At 42.6% G+C, this 21,706-nt stretch overlaps 1 protein-coding gene across 3 annotated transcripts in view; it reads left to right on the top strand.

The window, feature by feature from the left end:
* Positions 1-21,706, top strand: part of LOC124003931 (metabotropic glutamate receptor 4-like) — a 310,526-nt gene that overhangs the window by 262,214 nt on the left and 26,606 nt on the right. For 2 of the 3 annotated variants that reach the window (XM_046312584.1, XM_046312583.1), the window contains exons 8-9: positions 2,569-2,705; positions 3,630-4,565. In XM_046312584.1, coding sequence (XP_046168540.1) covers positions 2,569-2,705; positions 3,630-4,565 — 1,073 coding nt within the window. Of the gene's footprint in view, positions 1-2,568; positions 2,706-3,629; positions 4,919-21,706 lie in introns of all 3 variants that reach the window. The other variant, XR_006833296.1, reaches the window with a different exon arrangement.

Below are 21,706 nucleotides of genomic sequence, written 5' to 3'. Positions count from 1 at the left end.
ACAGTCCATCATTGCTTTAAAACATGAAGATCAGTCATTCCAGAAAATTTAAAAAAATTGTGAAAGTTTCTTCAAGTGCAGTTGCAAAAACCATCAAGCACTATGATGAATTTGGCTCTCATGAGGACCGCGACAGGAAAGGAAGACCCAGAGATACCTTTGCTGCAGAGGACAAGTTCATTAGAGTTACCAGCCTCAAAAATTGCAGCCCAAATAAATGCTTCATAGAGTTCAAGTAAGAGACACATCTCAAAGTCAACTGTTCAGAGGAGACTGCGTGAATCAGGCCTTAATGGTTGAATTTCTGCAAAGAAACCACTACTACAGGACACCAATAATAAGAAGAGACTTGTTTGTGCCAAGAAACACAAGCAATGGGCATTAGACCAGTGGGAATCTGTCCTTTGGTCTCATGTGTCCAAATTTGCGCATTTTGGTTCCAACCGCCGTGTCTTTGTGAGACACAAACTAGGTGAACGGATGATCTCTGCATGTGTGGTTCCCACCGTGAAGCATGGAGGAGGAGGTGTGTTGGTGTGGGGTGCTTTGCTGGTGACACTGTCTGTGATTTGTTTAGAATTCAAAGCACACTTAATCAGCATGGCTACCACAGTATTCTGTAGTGATACACCATCCCATCTGGTTTGCACTTAGTGGGACAATCATTTGTTTTCCAACAGGACAATGACCCACCACCAGGCTGATTAAGGGCTATTTGACCAAGAAGGAGAGTGATGGTGTGCTGCATCAGACAACTTGGTATCCACAATCAGTTGAGAGGGTGTGGGATGAGTTGAACCACAGAGTGAAGGAAAAGGAGCCAACAAGTGCCCAGCATATGTGGGAACTCATTCAAGACAGTTGGAAAAGCATTCCATGTGAAGCTGGTTGATAGAATGCCATGAGTGTGCAAAGCTGTCATCAAGACAAGTGTGGCTACTTTGAAGAATCTCAAATATATATATTTTTATTTATTTGTTTAACAGTTTTTTGGTTACTATATGATTCCATATTTGTTATTTCATAGTTGTGATGTCTTCAATATTATTCTACAATGTAGAAAATAGTAAAAATAAAGAAAAACCCTTGAATGAGTGTGTCCAAACTTTTGACTGGTACTTGTGTGTGTATGCATATATATACATACACTGCTCCAAAAACTAAAGGGAACACTAAAATAACACATCCTAGATCTGAATGAATGAAATATTCTTATGTCAAATATTCTGATGAGGTGGCGGATGGTCTCCTGAGGGATCTCCTCCCAGACCTGGACTAAAGCATCCGCCAACTCCTGGACAGTCTGTGGTGGATGGAGCGAGACATGATGTCCCAGATGTGCTCAATTGGATTCAGGTCTGCGGAACGGGCGGGCCAGTCCATAGTATCAATGCCTTCCTCTTGCAGGAACTGCTGACACACTCCAGCCACATGAGGTCTAGCATTGTCTTGCCTTAGGAGGAACCCAGGGCCAACCGCACCAACATATGGTCTCCCAAGGGGTGTGAGGATCTCATCTCCGTACCTAATGGCAGTCAGACTACCTCTGGCAAGCACATGGAGGGCTGTGTGGCCCCCCAAAGAAATGCCACCCCACACCATGACTGACCCACCGCCAAACCGGTCATGCTGGAGAATGTTGCAGACAGCAGAACATTTTCCACAGCGTCTCCAGACCCTGTCACCTCTGTCACATGTGCTCAGTGTGAACCTGCTTTCATATGTGAAGAGCACAGGGCGCCAGTGGCGAATTTGCCAATCTTGGTGTACTCTGGCAAATGCAAACATCCCGCACGGTGTTGGGCCGTAAGCACAAGCCTGTGGACGTCGGGCCCTCATACCACCCTCATGGAGTCCGACACATGCACATTTGTGGCCTGCTGGAGGTCATTTTGCAGGGCTCTGGCAGTGCTCCTCATTCTCCTCCTTGCACAAAGGCGGATGTAGCGGTCCTGCTGATGGGTTGTTGCCCTCCTACGGCCTCCTCCACGTCTCATGATGCACTGGCCTGTCTCCTGGTAGCGCCTCCATGCTCTGGACACTACGATGACGGACACAGCAAACCTTCTTGCCACAGTTCGCATTGATGTGCCATCCTGGATGAGCTGCACTACCTGAGCCACTTGTGTGGGTTGTAGATTCCGTCTCATGCTACCACTAGAATGAAAGCACCGCCAGCATTCAAAAGTGACCAAAACATCAGCCAGGAAGCATAGGAACTGAGAAGTGGTCTGTGGTCACCACCTGCAGAACCACTCCTTTATTGGGGGTGTCTTGCTAATTGCCTATAATTTCCACCTGTTGTCTATTCCATTTGCACAACAGCATGTGAAATGTATTGTCAATCAGTGTTGCTTCCTAAGTGGACAGTTTGATTTCACAGAAGTGTGGTTGACTTGGAGTTACATTGTGTTGTTGAAGTGTTCCCTTTATTTTTGTTGAGCAGTGTATATATAAGTGTATATATATTGTAATATATATATATATATATATTGTAATATATATTATATTATATATATATTACAATTCAAACTAATGCTTTCACTCTCTCTCTCCTCTGTCCTTCAGGAATAGCTGGCAACCCAGTGCTCTTCAATGAGAATGGAGACGCCCCTGGTCGCTATGAGATTTATCAGTACCAGATCAGAAACAGAACAGCTGAGTACAAAATCATCGGCCACTGGACCGAACAGCTCTATCTGAACGTAAGCATTTATTTTTTATATATTTAATATGCAGATACAGTACTTTAGTTATATTATCAGACTTATGCTCTCCAAATGACCTTTACCTGTTTCACCATTTGGTGTCAGTGGTTCTGCTCCCAAAGAAACTTTGATGGAATGTTGTTATCTGTTGGTTCTACTTTAGTGCTTCCTTTGCTCAGTAATTCCTCCTTAACCATTAGCTACGGCTTTGTGCACATGTCTTCAATGGTGCAAACATCCAGAGGGTGCTTTAATGATTAACAACAAGTGACTGGGATGAAAAGAAAACAATAAGAGTTTAAAAACAGATACCATCACTGTCTTGGTGAAACAATATGGTGGAGTTGTGGACACAGGAGCTTACAAATCTATAACAATGAATTACATGAAGCCGGCCCTGCAAATAATGTTTGAATGGAATATGAAGAGATGGCCTTGGGCAAAGAAAGATTGAAAGAAAAAATAAATTTGTTTCCATGGAGTCGACCTGGGTCTGTACCTCAACGCTGTGTGAATAGTGGAAGACAGTGAATGTTGTTGTAAATGTGGTGTAAGTGCTAGTCCTGTGTTGTGCGCCAATTCTCTTTCCAAAGGAGCTTTTACTTTAATAGGATTCTTATAGCTGTTAATTAAATACACATTTGGGGATGCGTTTTCCGCCTATGAATTTAACAACCACCATTGATGGCAAAAAAAGTTAATAACATAACACTAAATATATCCTTTCAATAAGACAAATAGTGATTATGTGTAATAGACTTTTTAATGGGGAGGAGAAAGAAGCCCAAAAACTAACTGTATGCCAGTGGTAATTGCTATTAAGCAAGAAGAGACTGTTTATGGGTTACAGTGTTAGTTATTTGTGAAGTGTTTGACTGTACCCCTCATCTCCTCTCCACCCCCCCCCCCCCCCCCCCTCAGATCCGAGCAATGCACTGGCCAGGTGGAGGTCGTCAGATCCCTTACTCCATCTGCAGCCACCCCTGCCAGGCCGGAGAGCGCAAGAAGATAGTGAAGGGCATCCCTTGCTGCTGGCACTGCGAGCGCTGCAACGGCTACCAGTACCAGTCAGACACCTACAGCTGCAAGATGTGTCGCTTTGACCTCCGTCCCAACGAGAACCACACTGCCTGCCGTCCCATCCCCATTGTCAAGCTGGAGTGGAGCTCCCCATGGGCCATCATCCCTGTCCTCATCTCCGTAGCGGGCATCATGGCCACCCTGTTCGTGGTGGTCACCTTCATCCGCTACAATGACACACCCATCGTCAAGGCGTCAGGCCGCGAGCTCAGCTACGTTCTGCTGACTGGTATCTTCATGTGCTATGCCACCACCTTCCTCATGATTTCTGCCCCTGATGTTGGCATCTGCTCCCTCAGACGGATCTTCCTGGGTCTGGGGATGAGTATCAGCTACGCAGCCCTGCTCACCAAGACTAACCGCATCTACCGCATCTTCGAGCAGGGATCCATGTCGGTGAGCGCCCCCAGGTTCATCTCCCCAGCCTCCCAGCTGGTCATCACCTTCAGCCTGACGTTGGTGCAGCTACTGGGGGTGTGTATCTGGTTTGGGGTAGACCCATCTCAGGCCATCATCGACTACGAGGACCAGCGCACGGCCAATCCGGACATGGCCCGTGGTGTGCTCAAATGTGACATCTCTGACCTTTCACTGATCTGCCTGCTGGGTTACAGCATGCTGCTCATGGTCACCTGCACGGTGTACGCCATCAAGACCCGGGGGGTGCCGGAGACCTTCAACGAGGCCAAGCCCATCGGCTTCACCATGTACACCACCTGTATAGTCTGGCTGGCCTTCATTCCCATCTTCTTTGGCACCTCCCAGTCCACAGAGAAGGTAAGATCTGGCTGGCCTTCATCCCCATCTTCTTTGGCACCTCCTAGTCCACAGAGAAGGTAAGATCTGGCTGGCCTTCATCCCCATCATCTTTGGAACCTCCCAGTCCACAGAGAAGGTAAGATCTGGCTGGCCTTCATCCCCATCTTCTTTTGCACCTCCCAGTCCACAGAGAAGGTAAGATCTGGCTGGCCTTATCCCCATCTTCTTTGGCACCTTCCAATCCACAGAGAAGGTAAGATCTGGCTGGCCTTTATCCCCATCTTCTATGGCACCTTCCAATCCACAGAGAAGGTAAGATCTGGCTGGCCTTTATCCCCATCTTCTTTGGCACCTCCCAGTCCACAGAGAAGGTAAGCTCAGAGTTGTCTTCTTTCTTTGTCTGTTTGTTTTCTGTTGTTGTTGATATGCAAAAGGACAGCATTAGCAGAAATATGATTCTACAGACCGTGTCTCTCTCTTTCTCTCTCTTTCTCAGTTGAAACGTATTTATTTTTTATAATGCTTTGTTTATAGAGAGGCAATTGTACCTTTGTTCATCATGGAAGGATTGTGCTGGTCAGTCAGTGTCCTGTCTATGGACATGGCTGGATGAAAATAGCATTATGCTATGGTATGCATGAGTGTTTCCTGGCAGAGCTTAAAGGGTGGTGAATTTTTGCTGTTATACTCTGTGTCAGAACAACAATTTTCATTTTGTAGTCATAAAGATTTAATCACCCCTGCAGTCTTGGTTTGATGAAGACTAAAATTACATGCAAAATATTGTATAATTCTGACTTATATCTGAGATTCTATTCAATTGGGGAGGCCATTCATTGTTGGAATATCAAAACTTCTCATCTGAAGACAAAAGTAAGAAAGGCCTATTCTACAAGCAGAGCATTTGATGAGAATTCCCCTGAGCTCTGCAAGCCCTTTGCCTACAGTAGATTGTTAAAGGACTTGTGATTCTGTGACATGTGTATGTGAGGGATGTGTGCCACAGCTGACCTTATGAGCTGTTTTCACAACCACAGCCTTCCCACTTGTCATCATGTCAAATTAATGAGCCTGGCCTGGTGAACTGCAAATCCACTGGAAACACTGGGATTCATACCTTGTGTCAAATAGAATTGTAGTACTAATATTTAGCCATTTAGAGTTGATAAACCTGACTATCTAGCCCATTTATACCTGGTTCTAACAGCCGTCCTCTAACAACCGGTAAAAAAAAGAATCAGAAGGAATAAGGTTTTGAAGTCTCGAGGTATAAGGAGGTATAAGAAAGCTCAGGAAATATTTAAGTTTTTTGGACACATATTGAATCACGTATTTGTGGGGTGGCAGAGTAGCCAAGTGGTTAGAGCATTGGACTAGTAACCAAAAGGTTGCAAGTTCAAATCCCTGAGCTGACAAAGTACAAAGTCTCTCGTTCTGCCCCTGAACAGGCAGTTAACCCACTGTTCCTAGGCTGTCATTGAAAATAATAATTTGTTCTTAACTGACTTGCCTATAAAAATAAAGGTTAAGTAAAAAATATATAATAAAAATTGTGTCACAAAATGACCTTTATACTTCCATTATTTTGTATCAGTTACCTTCTGAAGAGTCTCGTGACACTTGTGGGGGTCATAGAGCAAAACACCATCATGTTCGTGAGAGTCTGCCCTTTCCATTATGGGGTCATATTAGCTTGAAGCGTAAACGGTTCACATGCTACAGACAGAAATGGGCACATCAGCAATACGAATTCAGACTAGTCCAAACCGCACAGATGTTTTTTTGAGAAGACCGATTGTCGGATGTCTCATGGTCTGACAAACGCTGCTGTAGCTCCGCCACCTTCCACCGCAGATGTGGAAGGATGACAGGTGGATGTGGTGGATTGAGACGCAACCCATGCAAAAAACGGATATCTCTAGTTTAAACTGATGGATTTTGATGGGGATTTTAAAAATTATATTACTTAAATTGACGCAGGGATGTGTTCATGGGGCTAGGGGTCAGAATTTAAACTTTTGAATAAATAGCCTGCCCAATTTCAACTTCCTGCTACTCATGCCATGAATATAAGATATGCATATTACTTATAGATTTGGATAGAAAACACTCTGCAGTTTCTAAAACGGTTTGAATCATGTCTGTGAGTATAACAGAACTTATGTAGCAGGCAAAACCCCGAGGACTAACTGTTCAGATTTTTACTTTTTTTTGCCTCTGTTCCCTGTCTTGTTATTGCCAAGGGATATTTCTTAGGAACCTGTTTTCAGTTCCTACCGCTTCCACTGGATGTCACCGGTCTTTGGATTTTGGTTGAGGTTATTCCTTTGTGCAATGAAGAAGTAGGCGAACTAGGAACTGGGTACACTTTTGTGAGTTGCGCAAGACGTGAAAAGTGGCACTGTTTTTTATTTATTCCTGTATTGAACATAGATTTCCCCGTCTACAATTTGATCGATTATTAACGTTTAAAAATACCCAAAGTTGTTTTTTCAAAAGTAGTTTGAAATATTTTGTAGTGACGTTGCGTTTTTTGTAAGCTGTTTTTTTCTGAATCAAACATGCTTTATAAATGGACGTTTTGGATATATATGGACGGAATTAATCGAACAAAAGGACCAATTGTGATGTTTATAGGACATATCGGAGTGCCAACAAAAGAAGCTTGTCAAAGGTAATGCATGTTTTATATTTTATTTCAGCGTTTTGTGTAGCGCCTGCAGGGTTGAAATATGTTAACTCCTTTGTTTTCTGCTGGTGCAGATGGTGCAGGCTATCAGATAATAGCTTTTTATGCTTTCTCCGAAAACATGTTTGCTGGATTCACAATGAGTTTAGCTTTAATTGAGTATCTTATATGTGTGATTTAATGAAAGTTTGAATTTTATAGTATTTTATTTGAATCTGGTGCTCTGCATTTTCCATGGCAATTGGCCAGTTGAGACATTTGCGTCCCACCTCTCCCTAACTAGTTTTAATAGTCTCTAATTAAGCTGTTTCCTTATTCTCTTGCAATTCAGTTAGGAAGGAAACTTGTAACTTTGTGGTGACTGGGTGTATTGATATACCATCCAAAGGGTATTTAATACATTTACCATGGGATATTCAATTTGCCAAGGGATATTCAATTTCTGCTTTTTGTCACCCATCTACTGATAGATGCCCTTCTTTGTGAGGCATTGGCAAATCTCCCTGGTCTTTGAGGTTGAATCTTTATTTGAAATTCACATGCTTTACTGAGGGACCTTACAGATAATTGCATGTGTGGGGTACAGAGATGAGATTGCATACTTATTATCTGACTTGTTAAGCAAATGTTTACTCCTGAAGTTATTTAGGCATGCCATAAGAAAGGGGTTGAATACCTAATGACTCAAGATATTTCACCTTTACATTTTTTATTAATTTGTTAAGACTTCTAAAAACATAAATCCACTTTAACATTATGGGATATTGTGTAATCACATTTAATTTCAGGCTGTAACAAAACAAAATGAGTAAAAGGTCAAGGGGTGTTAATAATTTCTGAAGGCATTGTAGATCTGCCTGACCACTTCCAGATATAGTCAGGCACAAATTGTGTCTGGATATCTTACAAGTGTAGACTGATCTGGACAATAATACAATTTAAATCATCATTATATCGCCCTCTAAAATCAAGTGGCCTAATTGACTTATGGCAGCAATATGTTTCTTAAAATAGATAATTAAATATTATTTTTAAATAATATATGTCATATAATGTGCATACATGGAGGTACCAGAGAATCTAGTGACAATGCAGACACGGATAAAAAACAACAACATTTTAATAGCATGGAAATGTGCGCACATTCACAATGTGGACAAGATCAGGACAAAGGATGCACATTTCCAGTCCCTTCCTTCAGCGACCCTCAACCCCTCCCATGTATCTCTGAACACCATCCAGATATTGTATATATATGTTTTAAATGGGCAGTGATGTTTCACAAGAGTTCAGATCATAAATGAATGTATGACTTTTCAGATCACCCAGCAGTGACATTTAAAGAGTAAACTCCAGGTACTGTAAATGTTGCAATTCTTCAGCTATTCTTGAAACTGCAACCAAAAACAAGCTACACATGGAGAGCACCAAAAGAAGACATCAACATTTTGAAATAACACATATGGAATCATGTAGTAACGAAAAAGAGTGTTAAACAAATCAAAACATATGTTAAATTTGAGATTCTTCAAAGTAGCCACCATTTGCCTTGATGAGAGCTTTGCACACTCTTGGCATTCTCTCAGCCAGCTTCATGAGTTAGTCACCTGGAATGCATTTCAATTAACAGGTGTGCCTTGTTAAAAGTTAATTTTTGGAATTTCTTTCCTTCATCATGCATTTGAGTCAAGGTAGGGGTCGTATACAGAAGATAGCCCTGTTTGGTAAAAGACCAAGTCCATATTATGACAAGAACAGCTCAAATAAGCAAAGTGAAATGACAGTCCATCATTACATTAAGACATGAAGGTCAGTCAATGTGGAAAATTTTGAGAATTTTAAAAGTTTCTTCAAGTGCAGTTGCAAATACCATCAAGCACTATAATGAAACTGGCTCTCATGAGGACCGCCACAGGAAAGGAAGACCCAGCCGGCCTTCATGGTCGACTTGCTGCAAAGAAACCACTTCTACAGGACACCAATAAGAAGAAAGTTGCTTGGGCCAAGAAACACGAGCAATGGACATTAGACTGGTGGAAATCTGTCATTTGTCTAAATTTGAGTCCAAATTTGAGATTTTTGTTTCCAACCATGGTGTCTTTGTGAGACACAGGGGTAGGTGAGCAGAAGATGTCTGATTATGTGGTCCCTACATGAAGCATGGAGGAGGAGGTGTGATAGTGTGAGGGTGCTTTGCTGGTGACACAGTAGGTGCTTTGTTTAGATTTCAAGGCACACTTAACCAGCATGGCCACCACAGTATTCTGCAGCGATACACCATCCCATCTGGTTTTGCTCATAGTGGATACGTGTTCATAGTGGAGTATGTTCACATCACCATCAGACTATTTTATTAGTAAACTACACAGTAACGTACAAGTAGTATACTTATCATAAATTGGTTGTAATCCAGAGATGTTAGAAAAATAATCTAGATCCTCTGAGGCTATGGAGGGATCCACATTGTGGATTTAAAGGAACATGAATCATCAGTGAAAAGTGACATCTTCATTTTTAAGCACTGGATTTCTAGTCCCTTAATAGTATTGTTGGGTCAGATTTTAATAGCTAACCTTTTTGATGGCCATAATAAATAGATATGTCGACAGTGCCAACCTTGGTTTACTCCTCTTGACAGGAGTAAAACTCTTAATTTCTCTTAATTTCTGAGAAGTAGCTATTATTTACTATTTTACACCTAGGGCTACTATTCATAACTTAACCAATTGTATAAATTATTCTCCAAAATTGAAATATTTGAGGCATTTATATATAAATTCCAGTCGTACCTTATCAAAAGTATTTTCAAAATTAACTGTGAATACCAGGCCTGGTTTCCCTGAAGCTTCATAGTGTTATATTGTTTCTTATATTATCTCCAATGTATCATCCATGTAAAAAAAAATGTCTGATTAGTATGAATATATCTGACAAGAGCTTTTTAATTCTGTGTGCTATACATTTTTGCCTCACAAGACTGAACTCTGATCTTTATATTTACCACCTGGGTTCTGTTTCTGTCATGTTTTGTCATTTATTATCATGTCTTGTCCCTGTGCTTCCCATTCTATTCGTTTCCCTCTGCTGGGCTTATTAGGTTCTTTCCCTCTTTCTATCCCTCTCTCTCCCCCTCCCTCTCTCACTCTCTCGCTCTCTCTTCTCTCTATCGTTCCGTTCCTGCTCCCAGCTGTTCCTATTCCCCTAATCATCATTTAGTCTTCCCACACCTGTTCCCGATCCTTTTCCCTGATTAGAGTCCCTATTTCTCTCCTTGTTTCCCGTACCTGCCCTGTCGGATCCTCATATATAATTCACCGTGCTGTGTCTATGTTTTGCCCTGTCGTGTCGTGTTTCCCTCAGATGCTGCGTGGTGAGCAGGTGTCTGAGTCTGCTAGGTTCAAGTGCCTTCCCGAGGCAACCTGCAGTTCTCGATCAAGTCTCCAGTCTGTTCTCGTCTTTACGTGTAGTATTATGCTTTTTGTTTTGTAAAGTTTATTCTGGATTAAATACTCTGTTTTCGCCAAGTCGCTTTTGGGTCCTCATTCACCTGCATGACAGAAGGATCCGACCGAGGAATGGACCCAGCGACTACAGATGCTCGTAACACTGCCGTCGAGATCCAAGGAGCCATGCTCGGCAGACACGAGCAGGAATTGTCTGCTGCTCGCCATGCCGTGGAGAGCCTGGCCGCTCAGGTTTCCGACCTCTCTGGACAGTTCCAGAGTCTTCGTCTCGTGCCACCTGTTACTTCCTGGCCTGCCGAGTCTCCAGAACCTAGGGTTAATAACCCACCTTGCTACTCCGGGCAGCCCACTGAGTGCCGCTCCTTTCTCACCCAGTGTGAGATTGTGTTCTCTCTCCAACCCAACACATACTCTAGAGAGAGAGCTCGGGTTGCTTACGTCATTTCACTCCTTACTGGCCGGGCCCGAGAGTGGGGCACAGCTATCTGGGAGGCAAGGGCTGATTGTTCTAACAATTACCAGAACTTTAAAGAGGAGATGATTCGGGTTTTTGACCGTTCAGTTTTTGGTGGGGAGGCTTCTAGGGTCCTGGCTTCCCTATGCCAAGGTGATCGATCCATAACGGATTACTCTATAGAGTTTCGTACTCTTGCTGCCTCTAGTGACTGGAACGAGCCGGCGCTGCTCGCTCGTTTTCTGGAGGGACTCCACACAGTGGTCAAAGATGAGATTCTCTCTCGGGAGGTTCCTTCCAGTGTGGACTCTTTGATTGCTCTCGCCATCCGCATAGAACGACGGGTAGATCTTCGTCACCAGGCTCGTGGAAGAGAGCTCGCATCAACGGTGTTTCCCTGCTCCGCATCGCAACCATCTCCCTCCTCTGGCTCTGAGACTGAGCCCATGCAGCTGGGAGGGATTCGCATCTCGACTAAGGAGAGGGAACGGAGGATCACCAACCGCCTGTGCCTCTATTGCGGATTTGATGGACATTTTGTTAATTCATGTCCAGTAAGAGGCCAGAGCCCATCAGTAAGCGGAGGGCTACTGGTGAGCGCTACTACTCAGGTCTCTTCATCTAGATCTTGTACTACTATGTCGGTCCATCTACGCTGGACCGGTTCGGGTGCTACATGCAGTGCCTTGATTGACTCTGGGGCTGAGGGTTGTTTCATGGACGAAGCATGGGTTCGGAAACATAACATTCCTTTCAGACAGTTAGACAAGCCTACGCCCATGTTTGCCTTAGATGGTAGTCATCTTCCCAGTATCAGATTTGAGACACTACCTTTAACTCTCACAGTATCTGGTAACCACAGTGAGACTATTTCTTTTTTGATTTTTCGTTCACCTTTCACACCTGTTGTTTTGGGTCATCCCTGGCTAGTATGTCATAATCCTTCTATTAATTGGTCTTGTAATTCTATCCTATCCTGGAACGTATCTTGTCATGTGAAGTGCTTAATGTCTGCCATCCCTCCCATTTCTTCTGTCCCCACTTCTCAGGAGGAACCTGGCGATTTGACAGGAGTGCCGGAGGAATATCATGATCTGCGCACGGTCTTCAGTCGGTCCCGAGCCAACTCCCTTCCTCCTCACCGGTCGTATGATTGTAGTATTGATCTCCTTCCGGGGACCACTCCTCCTCGGGGTAGACTATACTCTCTGTCGGCTCCCGAACGTAAGGCTCTCGAGGATTATTTATCTGTGTCTCTTGACGCCGGTACCATAGTGCCTTCTTCCTCTCCGGCCGGGGCGGGGTTCTTTTTTGTTAAGAAGAAGGACGGTACTCTGCGCCCCTGCGTGGATTATCGAGGGCTGAATGACATAACGGTTAAGAATCGTTATCCGCTTCCCCTTATGTCATCAGCCTTCGAGATTCTGCAGGGAGCCAGGTGCTTTACTAAGTTGGACCTTCGTAACGCTTACCATCTCGTGCGCATCAGAGAGGGGGACGAGTGGAAAACGGCGTTTAACACTCCGTTAGGGCATTTTGAGTACCGGGTTCTGCCGTTTGGTCTCGCCAATGCGCCAGCTGTTTTTCAGGCATTAGTTAATGATGTTCTGAGAGACATGCTGAACATCTTTGTTTTTGTCTATCTTGACGATATCCTGATTTTTTCACCGTCACTCGAGATTCATGTTCAGCACGTTCGACGTGTTCTACAGCGCCTTTTAGAGAATTGTCTCTACGTAAAGGCTGAGAAGTGCTCTTTTCATGTCTCCTCCGTTACTTTTCTTGGTTCCGTTATTTCCGCTGAAGGCATTCAGATGGATTCCGCTAAGGTCCAAGCTGTCAGTGATTGGCCCGTTCCAAGGTCACGTGTCGAGTTGCAGCGCTTTTTAGGTTTCGCTAATTTCTATCGGCGTTTCATTCGTAATTTCGGTCAAGTTGCTGCCCCTCTCACAGCTCTTACTTCTGTCAAGACGTGTTTTAAGTGGTCCGGTTCCGCCCAGGGAGCTTTTGATCTTCTAAAAGAACGTTTTACGTCCGCTCCTATCCTCGTTACTCCTGACGTCACTAGACAATTCATTGTCGAGGTTGACGCTTCAGAGGTAGGCGTGGGAGCCATTCTATCCCAGCGCTTCCAGTCTGACGATAAGGTTCATCCTTGCGCTTATTTTTCTCATCGCCTGTCGCCATCTGAGCGCAACTATGATGTGGGTAACCGTGAACTGCTCGCCATCCGCTTAGCCCTAGGCGAATGGCGACAGTGGTTGGAGGGGCGACCGTTCCTTTTGTCGTTTGGACAGACCATAAGAACCTTGAGTACATCCGTTCTGCCAAACGACTTAATGCCCGTCAAGCTCGTTGGGCGTTGTTTTTCGCTCGTTTCGAGTTTGTGATTTCTTACCGTCCGGGTAGCAAGAACACCAAGCCTGATGCCTTATCCCGTCTGTTTAGTTCTTCTGTGGCTTCTACTGATCCCGAGGGGATTCTTCCTTATGGGCGTGTTGTCGGGTTGACAGTCTGGGAATTGAAAGACAGGTTAACAAGCACTCACGCACACTGCGTCGCCGCGCGCTTGTCCTAGTAACCTCCTTTTCGTTCCTGTTTCCACTCGTCTGGCTGTTCTTCAGTGGGCTCACTCTGCCAAGTTAGCTGGTCATCCCGGTGTTCGAGGCACTCTTGCGTCTATTCGCCAGCGATTTTGGTGGCCGACTGAGAAGAGCCAGGAGCGTGACACGCGCCGTTTCGTGGCTGCTTGTTCGGACTGCGCGCAGACTAAGTCGGGTAACTCTCCTCCTGCCGGTCGTCTCAGACCGCTCCCCATTCCTTCTCGACCATGGTCTCACATCGCCCTAGACTTCATTACCGGTCTGCCTTTGTCTGCGGGGAGGACTGTGATTCTTACGGTTGTCGATAGGTTCTCTAAGGCGGCACATTTCATTCCCCTCGCTAAACTTCCTTCCGCTAAGGAGACGGCACAAATCATTATCGAGAATGTGTTCAGAATTCATGGCCTCCCGTTAGACGCCGTTTCAGACAGAGGCCCGCAATTCACGTCACAGTTTTGGAGGGAGTTCTGTCGTTTGATTGGTGCGTCCGTCAGTCTCTCTTCCGGGTTTCATCCCCAGTCTAACGGTCAAGCAGAGAGGGCCAATCAGACGATTGGTCGCATACTACGCAGCCTTTCTTTCAGAAACCCTGCGTCTTGGGCAGAACAGCTCCCTGGGCAGAATACGCTCACAACTCGCTTCCTTCGTCTGCTACCGGGTTATCTCCGTTTCAGAGTAGTCTGGGTTACCAGCCTCCTCTATTCTCTTCCCAGCTTGCCGAGTCCAGCGTTCCCTCCGCTCAAGCGTTTGTCCAACGTTGTGAGCGCACCTGGAGGAGGGTGAGGTCTGCACTTTGCCGCTACAGGGCACAGACTGTGAGAGCCGCCAATAAACGCAGGATTAAGAGTCCTAGGTATTGTTGCGGCCAGAGAGTGTGGCTTTCCACTCGCAACCTTCCTCTTACGACAGCTTCTCGTAAGTTGACTCCGCGGTTCATTGGTCCGTTCCGTGTCTCCCAGGTCGTCAATCCTGTCGCTGTGCGACTGACTTCTTCCGCGACATCTTCGTCGCGTCCATCCTGTCTTCCATGTCTCCTGTGTTAAGCCCTTTCTTCGCACCCCCGTTCGTCTTCCTCCCCCCTCCCGTCCTTGTCGAGAGCGCACCTATTTACAAGGTACATAAGATCATGGACATGCGTTCTCGGGGACGGGGTCACCAATACTTAGTGGATTGGGAGGGTTACGGTCCTGAGGAGAGGAGTTGGGTTCCGTCTCGGGACGTGCTGGACCGTTCACTCATTGATGATTTCCTCCGTTGCCGCCAGGATGATTCCTCGAGTGCGCCAGGAGGCGCTCATGTGAGTGGGGGGTACTGTCATGTTTTGTCATTTATTATCATGTCTTGTCCCTGTGCTTCCCATTCTATTCGTTTCCCTCTGCTGGGCTTATTAGGTTCTTTCCCTCTTTCTATCCCTCTCTCCCCCTCCCTCTCTCACTCTCTCGCTCTCTCTTCTCTCTATCGTCCGTTCCTGCTCCCAGCTGTTCCTATTCCCCTAATCATCATTTAGTCTTCCCACACCTGTTCCCGATCCTTTTCCCTGATTAGAGTCCCTATTTCTCTCCTTGTTTCCCGTACCTGCCCTGTCGGATCCTCATATATAATTCACCGTGCTGTGTCTATGTATCGCCCTGTCGTGTCGTGTTTCCCTCAGATGCTGCGTGGTGAGCAGGTGTCTGAGTCTGCTAGGTTCAAGTGCCTTCCCGAGGCAACCTGCAGTTCTCGATCAAGTCTCCAGTCTGTTCTCGTCTTTACGTGTAGTATTATGCTTTTTGTTTTGTAAAGTTTATTCTGGATTAAATACTCTGTTTTCGCCAAGTCGCTTTTGGGTCCTCATTCACCTGCATGACAGTTTCAGTAATAGTGAATTCAGACCTTGTTGAGTAATCTACTATGTTTATAGGAGTGGTTAAAACATGCTGAAAGCAGTCCTCTGAGTACATCAAAACAGTTTTGATTTATCTCAACTGCTAAGGCCTTAATTGCATCAAGAAGTTTATCCTCTGTAATTGGCCTTCACATGAGCATTTCTATACAGATGTTAATTTTACATTATTGATAGAAAAACAATCCTTACAATTAAATTTGGTTAGTGGAGATGGAGAAAACTGTATTGAAAACATATGCTTAAAATACTTTGCTTCCTCTTCCAAAATATTGTTTGATGAATCATGGGTGACTGTCATTTATAACATGTTTTGTTAAATCATTTTTGGTAGCATTTCTATGTTGAAGATGAAAAAATAATTTTGTAAATTTTTCCCCATTGTCACGCCTTGGTCATTGTATTTTGTGTTTTTGTTATATGTTTGGGTAGGCCAGGGTGTGACATGGGTTTATATGTTGTTTTCGTATTGGGGTTTGTATTATTTGGGATCGCGGCTGATTAGGGGTGATGTTAGGCTTGGCTGCCTGAGGCGATTCTCAATCAGAGTCAGGTGCTTATCGTTGTCTCTGATTGGGAACCGTATTTAGGGAGCCATAGTTTCGCTTTGTATTTCGTGGGTGATTGTTCCTGTCTTTGTGTAGTTTCACCAGATAGGCTGTAATAGGTTCACGTTCCGTTTGTTGTTTTCGTCTTTCAGTTATTTCATGTACCGCATTTTCATTCATTAAAGTCATGAGTAACCAACATGCTGCATTTCGGTCCGACTCTCTTCTTTCAACAGACGAACGCCGTTACACCCATATTTCATCCAGTTTCTTTTATTGTTTTAAATAATATATTCCACTTGATATTTCTTGAATAAGTTATTTTTTTGTTTTTCCTGTAACTTATTCTGTTCGTCTGTGGTACAGTTTTTCTTGATATATACCTGTACTGTTAGTTCCTCTATATCCTTTGTTAATATGAACTCTTTTAACCAACATGTCTTTTGTTTTAAAGATGAGTATTGCATTGCAAGGCCTCTAAAGGCACATTTGAAAGTGTCCAATACAATAAGATGATCTGCTGTACTTATGATGGAAAAAGTCAGTTAAAAATGATTCATTCCTGGTTAAAAACAAGTTGTCATCAAATTGGGATTTGGTAACATTTCCAATATCTTCCCCTCACATGGAAATTCTGTAAGAGTAACATATATGCCAATTATTTGATGGTCCCACCGCATTCTAACTTTTGGTGCCAGCAAGAATGCTATAAAAAAGTAGTCAAGACGACTAGTTTCATTGGGCCTCCGCCATGTACGGTGTGCAATGCTGTCATCAAGGCAAAGGGTGGCTACTTGGAAGAATCTATAATCTAAAATAAAATGTTTTAACACTTTTTTGGTTACTACATGATTCCATGTGCTATTTCATAGTTTGGATGTCTTCACTATTATTCTACAATATAGAAAATAGGACAAATAAAGTAAAACCCTTGAATGAGTAGGTTTTTCCAAATGTTTGACTGGTAGTGTATATCTAACTAAGTCAAGACATTTAAGCCTCCATATATCCACTAGTTGTCACACCCTGATCTGTTTCACCTGTCCTTGGGATTGTCTCCACCCCCCTCCAGGTGTCGCCCATCTTCCCCATTATCCCTTGTGTATTTACACCTGTGTTCTCTGTTTGTCCGTTGCCAGTCGTCTTCTTCGTCAATGCTTTCTTTTCCCAGTCTCTCTTTTTCTCACCCTCCTGATTTTGACCCGTGCCTGTCCTGACTCTGAGCCCGCCTGCCTGACCATTCTGCCTGCCACTGACCCTGAGCCTGCCTGCCGACTTGTTCCTTTGTCCCACCTTTAGAATGTTTGACCTCTGCCTACCCTGACCCTGAGCCTGCCTGCCATCCGGTACAGTTGCCCCACCTCTGGTTCACTGACCCCTGCCTGCCTTGACCTTTCTATTGCCTGCCCCTGTTGGAAAATGAAACCATTGTCAATTTGACGTACCTGCATCTGGGAGTTACCTTGATTCCTGATACTAGTTCCAACATATCCATGAAATCAGTCAATTTCCTTAAGTGCACGAGGGTGATAGTTTTTAGTGTGTTGTCCTTTATGATCCAATAAGGTATTTAAAACAGTATCGTAATCTCCCACCATAATAATAGAGTATTGTATCGGTTGTAGGCTTGATAAAGTATTAAATATTTTTTCAAATAAGTGTGGATCATCATTATTTAGACCGTATAGATTAATGAGCCAAATCTGTTAATAGTCCAGTAACACAGTAACATATTTAAAAGAATCCATCTTACTTATGGATCTGTTGGGACAATTTACACATTTGGATCAAAATGATTGTTTGTTAATATCATCACCCCTTGGCAGACCCACCTGGATCCTAGGGCCTTTGAGAGATTGAGACCCATCGTTTACGTAAAAAGAGCCCACAGCGCCACCTATAGAACAGAAGCAGATTAACAGCCAAAAGCATTTCCAACACCCACAACTTGATTTTATTGTATACTGTTATTTAAAAAAGTATGCATATATTAAAAAATATAGCATGTCTTAATTTATTTCCACAATTAACAAATAGTATGCGTAATAGTGTAAGCATTTCAAACGAAGGACCTATAAATCGGATTGTCATTAGAAAACAAAACATTTTTGGCAAGCAATTATTGGTTGGGAAACAATTATTGTGATTCATCCTATGCTGTTCCTATCATCATTACCTCTTAGCAACAGATGAGGGATACATACACACACTCTCCCCACCCTTCCCCCCATAACAACAAGTTCAGATATGAAACAGTTGTTCCATCCCCGAGCTCAACTCAAGAGAAGACTTGATGTGCAAAAGCTTACTGTATATAGTTGTAGCTGTTTGAGAAGGCATGCAAGAATGAGGCGTATAATTTAATAACTTTGTAAAATGCATGAAATCACATACAAGGCATAAAGCTTTGTATGTGTATATTATAAAACAAGGCATTCACAAGCATTACAAGGTATTATTCTAGGCATGATCAGAGGAGGGAGAGAAGTCAAAGCCTGAAAGGCCATGCCCTAGGAGTCCCTGAGGCGGAGAGAGAAAGAGAGAGAGTATCTCACCAGCTCAGGTCAGGAACAAGGAAAGAGAGAGAACAATGAATCTAAGACACCTTTATAACATCAGAGTTGTTTACATTCAAAATCGGAATTGTTGAACCTTTAATCAGACATCAGACCTACAGGGTGTGAAGACAACTGAACCTCTGCTACCCAGAGGTGTGACAAGAGGTGTTTGGTGAGACTAAGACAGAGAAGGATACATTCCTGAGAAGACAATAAAACGTTTTACATAGTGTTGAATAGAGTCACTTCGGGTGATGGGCCACCGTACATTAATGGTTTTCTTTCAAATACTTTTGAGCAATCCGTGGAGCCTGCCTGGATTGGAGTGTTAGATGGGTGGGGTTTGCACTCGTTGGGACTATTCTATGGGTTCTGTTGTGCCAGGTAAGCTGAAACACTATTCAAAATGTAAAAAACACTTTTTGAATCCCAGGTCTGCTGGGACACTGGGAGAAATGGACGGAGGTTGAGATTTTAGCACATAACTGTAGCTACAGTACAGTGCAGTGTAGGGCTCCACAGCCTTGAGATAAAAACAATGGTTGAAATGAGTAGGTGGAAGTAGACAGCTATTAGGCAGTCAAACAAAGAACAGGGCCTTCAAAGCTGTCATGGAGAGCACTGGTTATCTACTCAGGGGTGAGAGGCCAGTGAATGGCTCTCACTGGCAGGGAGGATACTATCAGTGAGGTTGGAGTAAAACAACAGATAGAGTGGGTCTAAAGAGCTACTATAATGTCATCATCATCGTAGTCTTTCCCACTGGATGACAAAAATTATTATAATATATTCTGCTCTGTTAGCTTCTCTACACAGCTTGTACATGACTAATAGCTTGTACATGATTAATAGCGTGTACATGACTAATAGCTAGTACATGACTAATAGCGTGTACATGACTAATAGCTAGTACATGACTAATAGCGTGTACATGACTAATAGCTAGTACATTACTAATAGCGTGTACATGACTAATAGCGGGTACATTACTAATAGCTTGTACATGATTAATAGCTTGTACATGACTAATAGCTTGTACATGATTAATAGCTTGTACATGACTAATATCTTGTACATGATTAATAGCTTGTACATGACTAATAGCTTGTACATGACTAATAGCTTGTACATGATTAATAGCTTGTACATGACTAATAGCTTGTACATGACTAATAGCTTGTACATGACTAATATCTTGTACATGATTAATAGCTTGTACATGACTAATATCTTGTACATGATTAATAGCTTGTACATGACTAATAGCTTGTACATGACTAATAGCTTGTACATGACTAATAGCTTGTACATGATTAATAGCTTGTACATGATTAATAGCTTTCCTTAACAATAGCTTGTACATGATTAATGGCGTGTACATGACTGATAGCTTGTACATGATTAATGGCGTGTACATGACTAATAGCTTGTACATGATTAATAGCTTGTACATGACTAATAGCTTGTACATGACTAATAGCTTGTACATGATTAATAGCTTGTACATGACTAATAGCTTGTACACGACTAAAAGCTTGTACATGATTAATAGCTTGTACATGATTAATAGCTTGTACATGACTAATAGCTTGTACAAGATTAATGGCGTGTACATGACTAATAGCTAGTACATGACTAATAGCTTGTACATGATTAATAGCTTGTACATGACTAATAGCTTGTACACGACTAAAAGCTTGTACATGATTAATAGCTTGTACATGATTAATAGCTTGTACATGACTAATAGCTTGTACAAGATTAATAGCTTGTACATGACTAATAGCTTGTACATGATTAATAGCTTGTACATGACTAATAGCTTGTACATGACTAATTGTTTGTACATGACTAATTGTTTGTACATGATTAATAGCTTGTACATGATTAATAGCTTGTACATGACTAATAGCTTGTACATGATTAATAGCTTGTACATGACTAATAGCTTGTACATGACTAATTGTTTGTACATGACTAATAGCTTGTACATGATTAATAGCATGTGCATGATTAATAGCTTGTACATGATTAATAGCTTGTACATGACTAATAGCTTGTACATGACTAATAGCATGTACATGATGAATAGCTTGTACATGATTAATAGCATGTACATGATTAATAGCTTGTACATGACTAATAGCTTGTACATGATGAATAGCTTGTACATGATTAATAGCTTGTACATGACTAATTGTTTGTACATGATGAATAGCTTGTACATGACTAATTGTTTGTACATGACTAATAGCTTGTACATGACTAATTGTTTGTACATGACTAATAGCTTGTACATGACTAATAGCTTGTACATGACTAATAGCTTGTACATGACTAATAGCTTGTACATGACTAATAGCTTGTACATGACTACTTGTTTGTACATGACTAATAGCTTGTACATGACTAATTGTTTGTACATGACTAATAGCTTGTACATGACTAATTGTTTGTACATGACTAATAGCTTGTACACGACTAATAGCTTGTACATGATGAATAGCTTGTACATGATTAATAGCATGTACATGATTAATAGCTTGTACATGACTCATAGCTTGCACAAGACTAATAGCTTGTACACGACTAATAGCTTGTACATAACTAATAGCTTGTACATGATTAATAGCTTGTACATGACTAATAGTTTGTACATGATTAATAGTTTGTACATGACTAATAGTTTGTACATGACTAATAGTTTGTACATGATTAATAGTTTGTACATGACTAATAGTTTGTACATGATTAATAGTTTGTACATGACTAATAGCTAGTACATGACTAATAGCGTGTACATGACTAATAGCTAGTACATTACTAATAGCGTGTACATGACTAATAGCGGGTACATTACTAATAGCTTGTACATGATTAATAGCTTGTACATGATTAATAGTTTGTACATGACTAATAGTTTGTACATGATTAATAGCTAGTACATGACTAATAGCGTGT

Source organism: Oncorhynchus gorbuscha, linkage group LG18 (assembly GCF_021184085.1).
Source record: "Oncorhynchus gorbuscha isolate QuinsamMale2020 ecotype Even-year linkage group LG18, OgorEven_v1.0, whole genome shotgun sequence".
NCBI classification, from domain to species: domain Eukaryota; kingdom Metazoa; phylum Chordata; class Actinopteri; order Salmoniformes; family Salmonidae; genus Oncorhynchus; species Oncorhynchus gorbuscha.
This window is presented reverse-complemented; position numbering and strand designations above follow the sequence as displayed.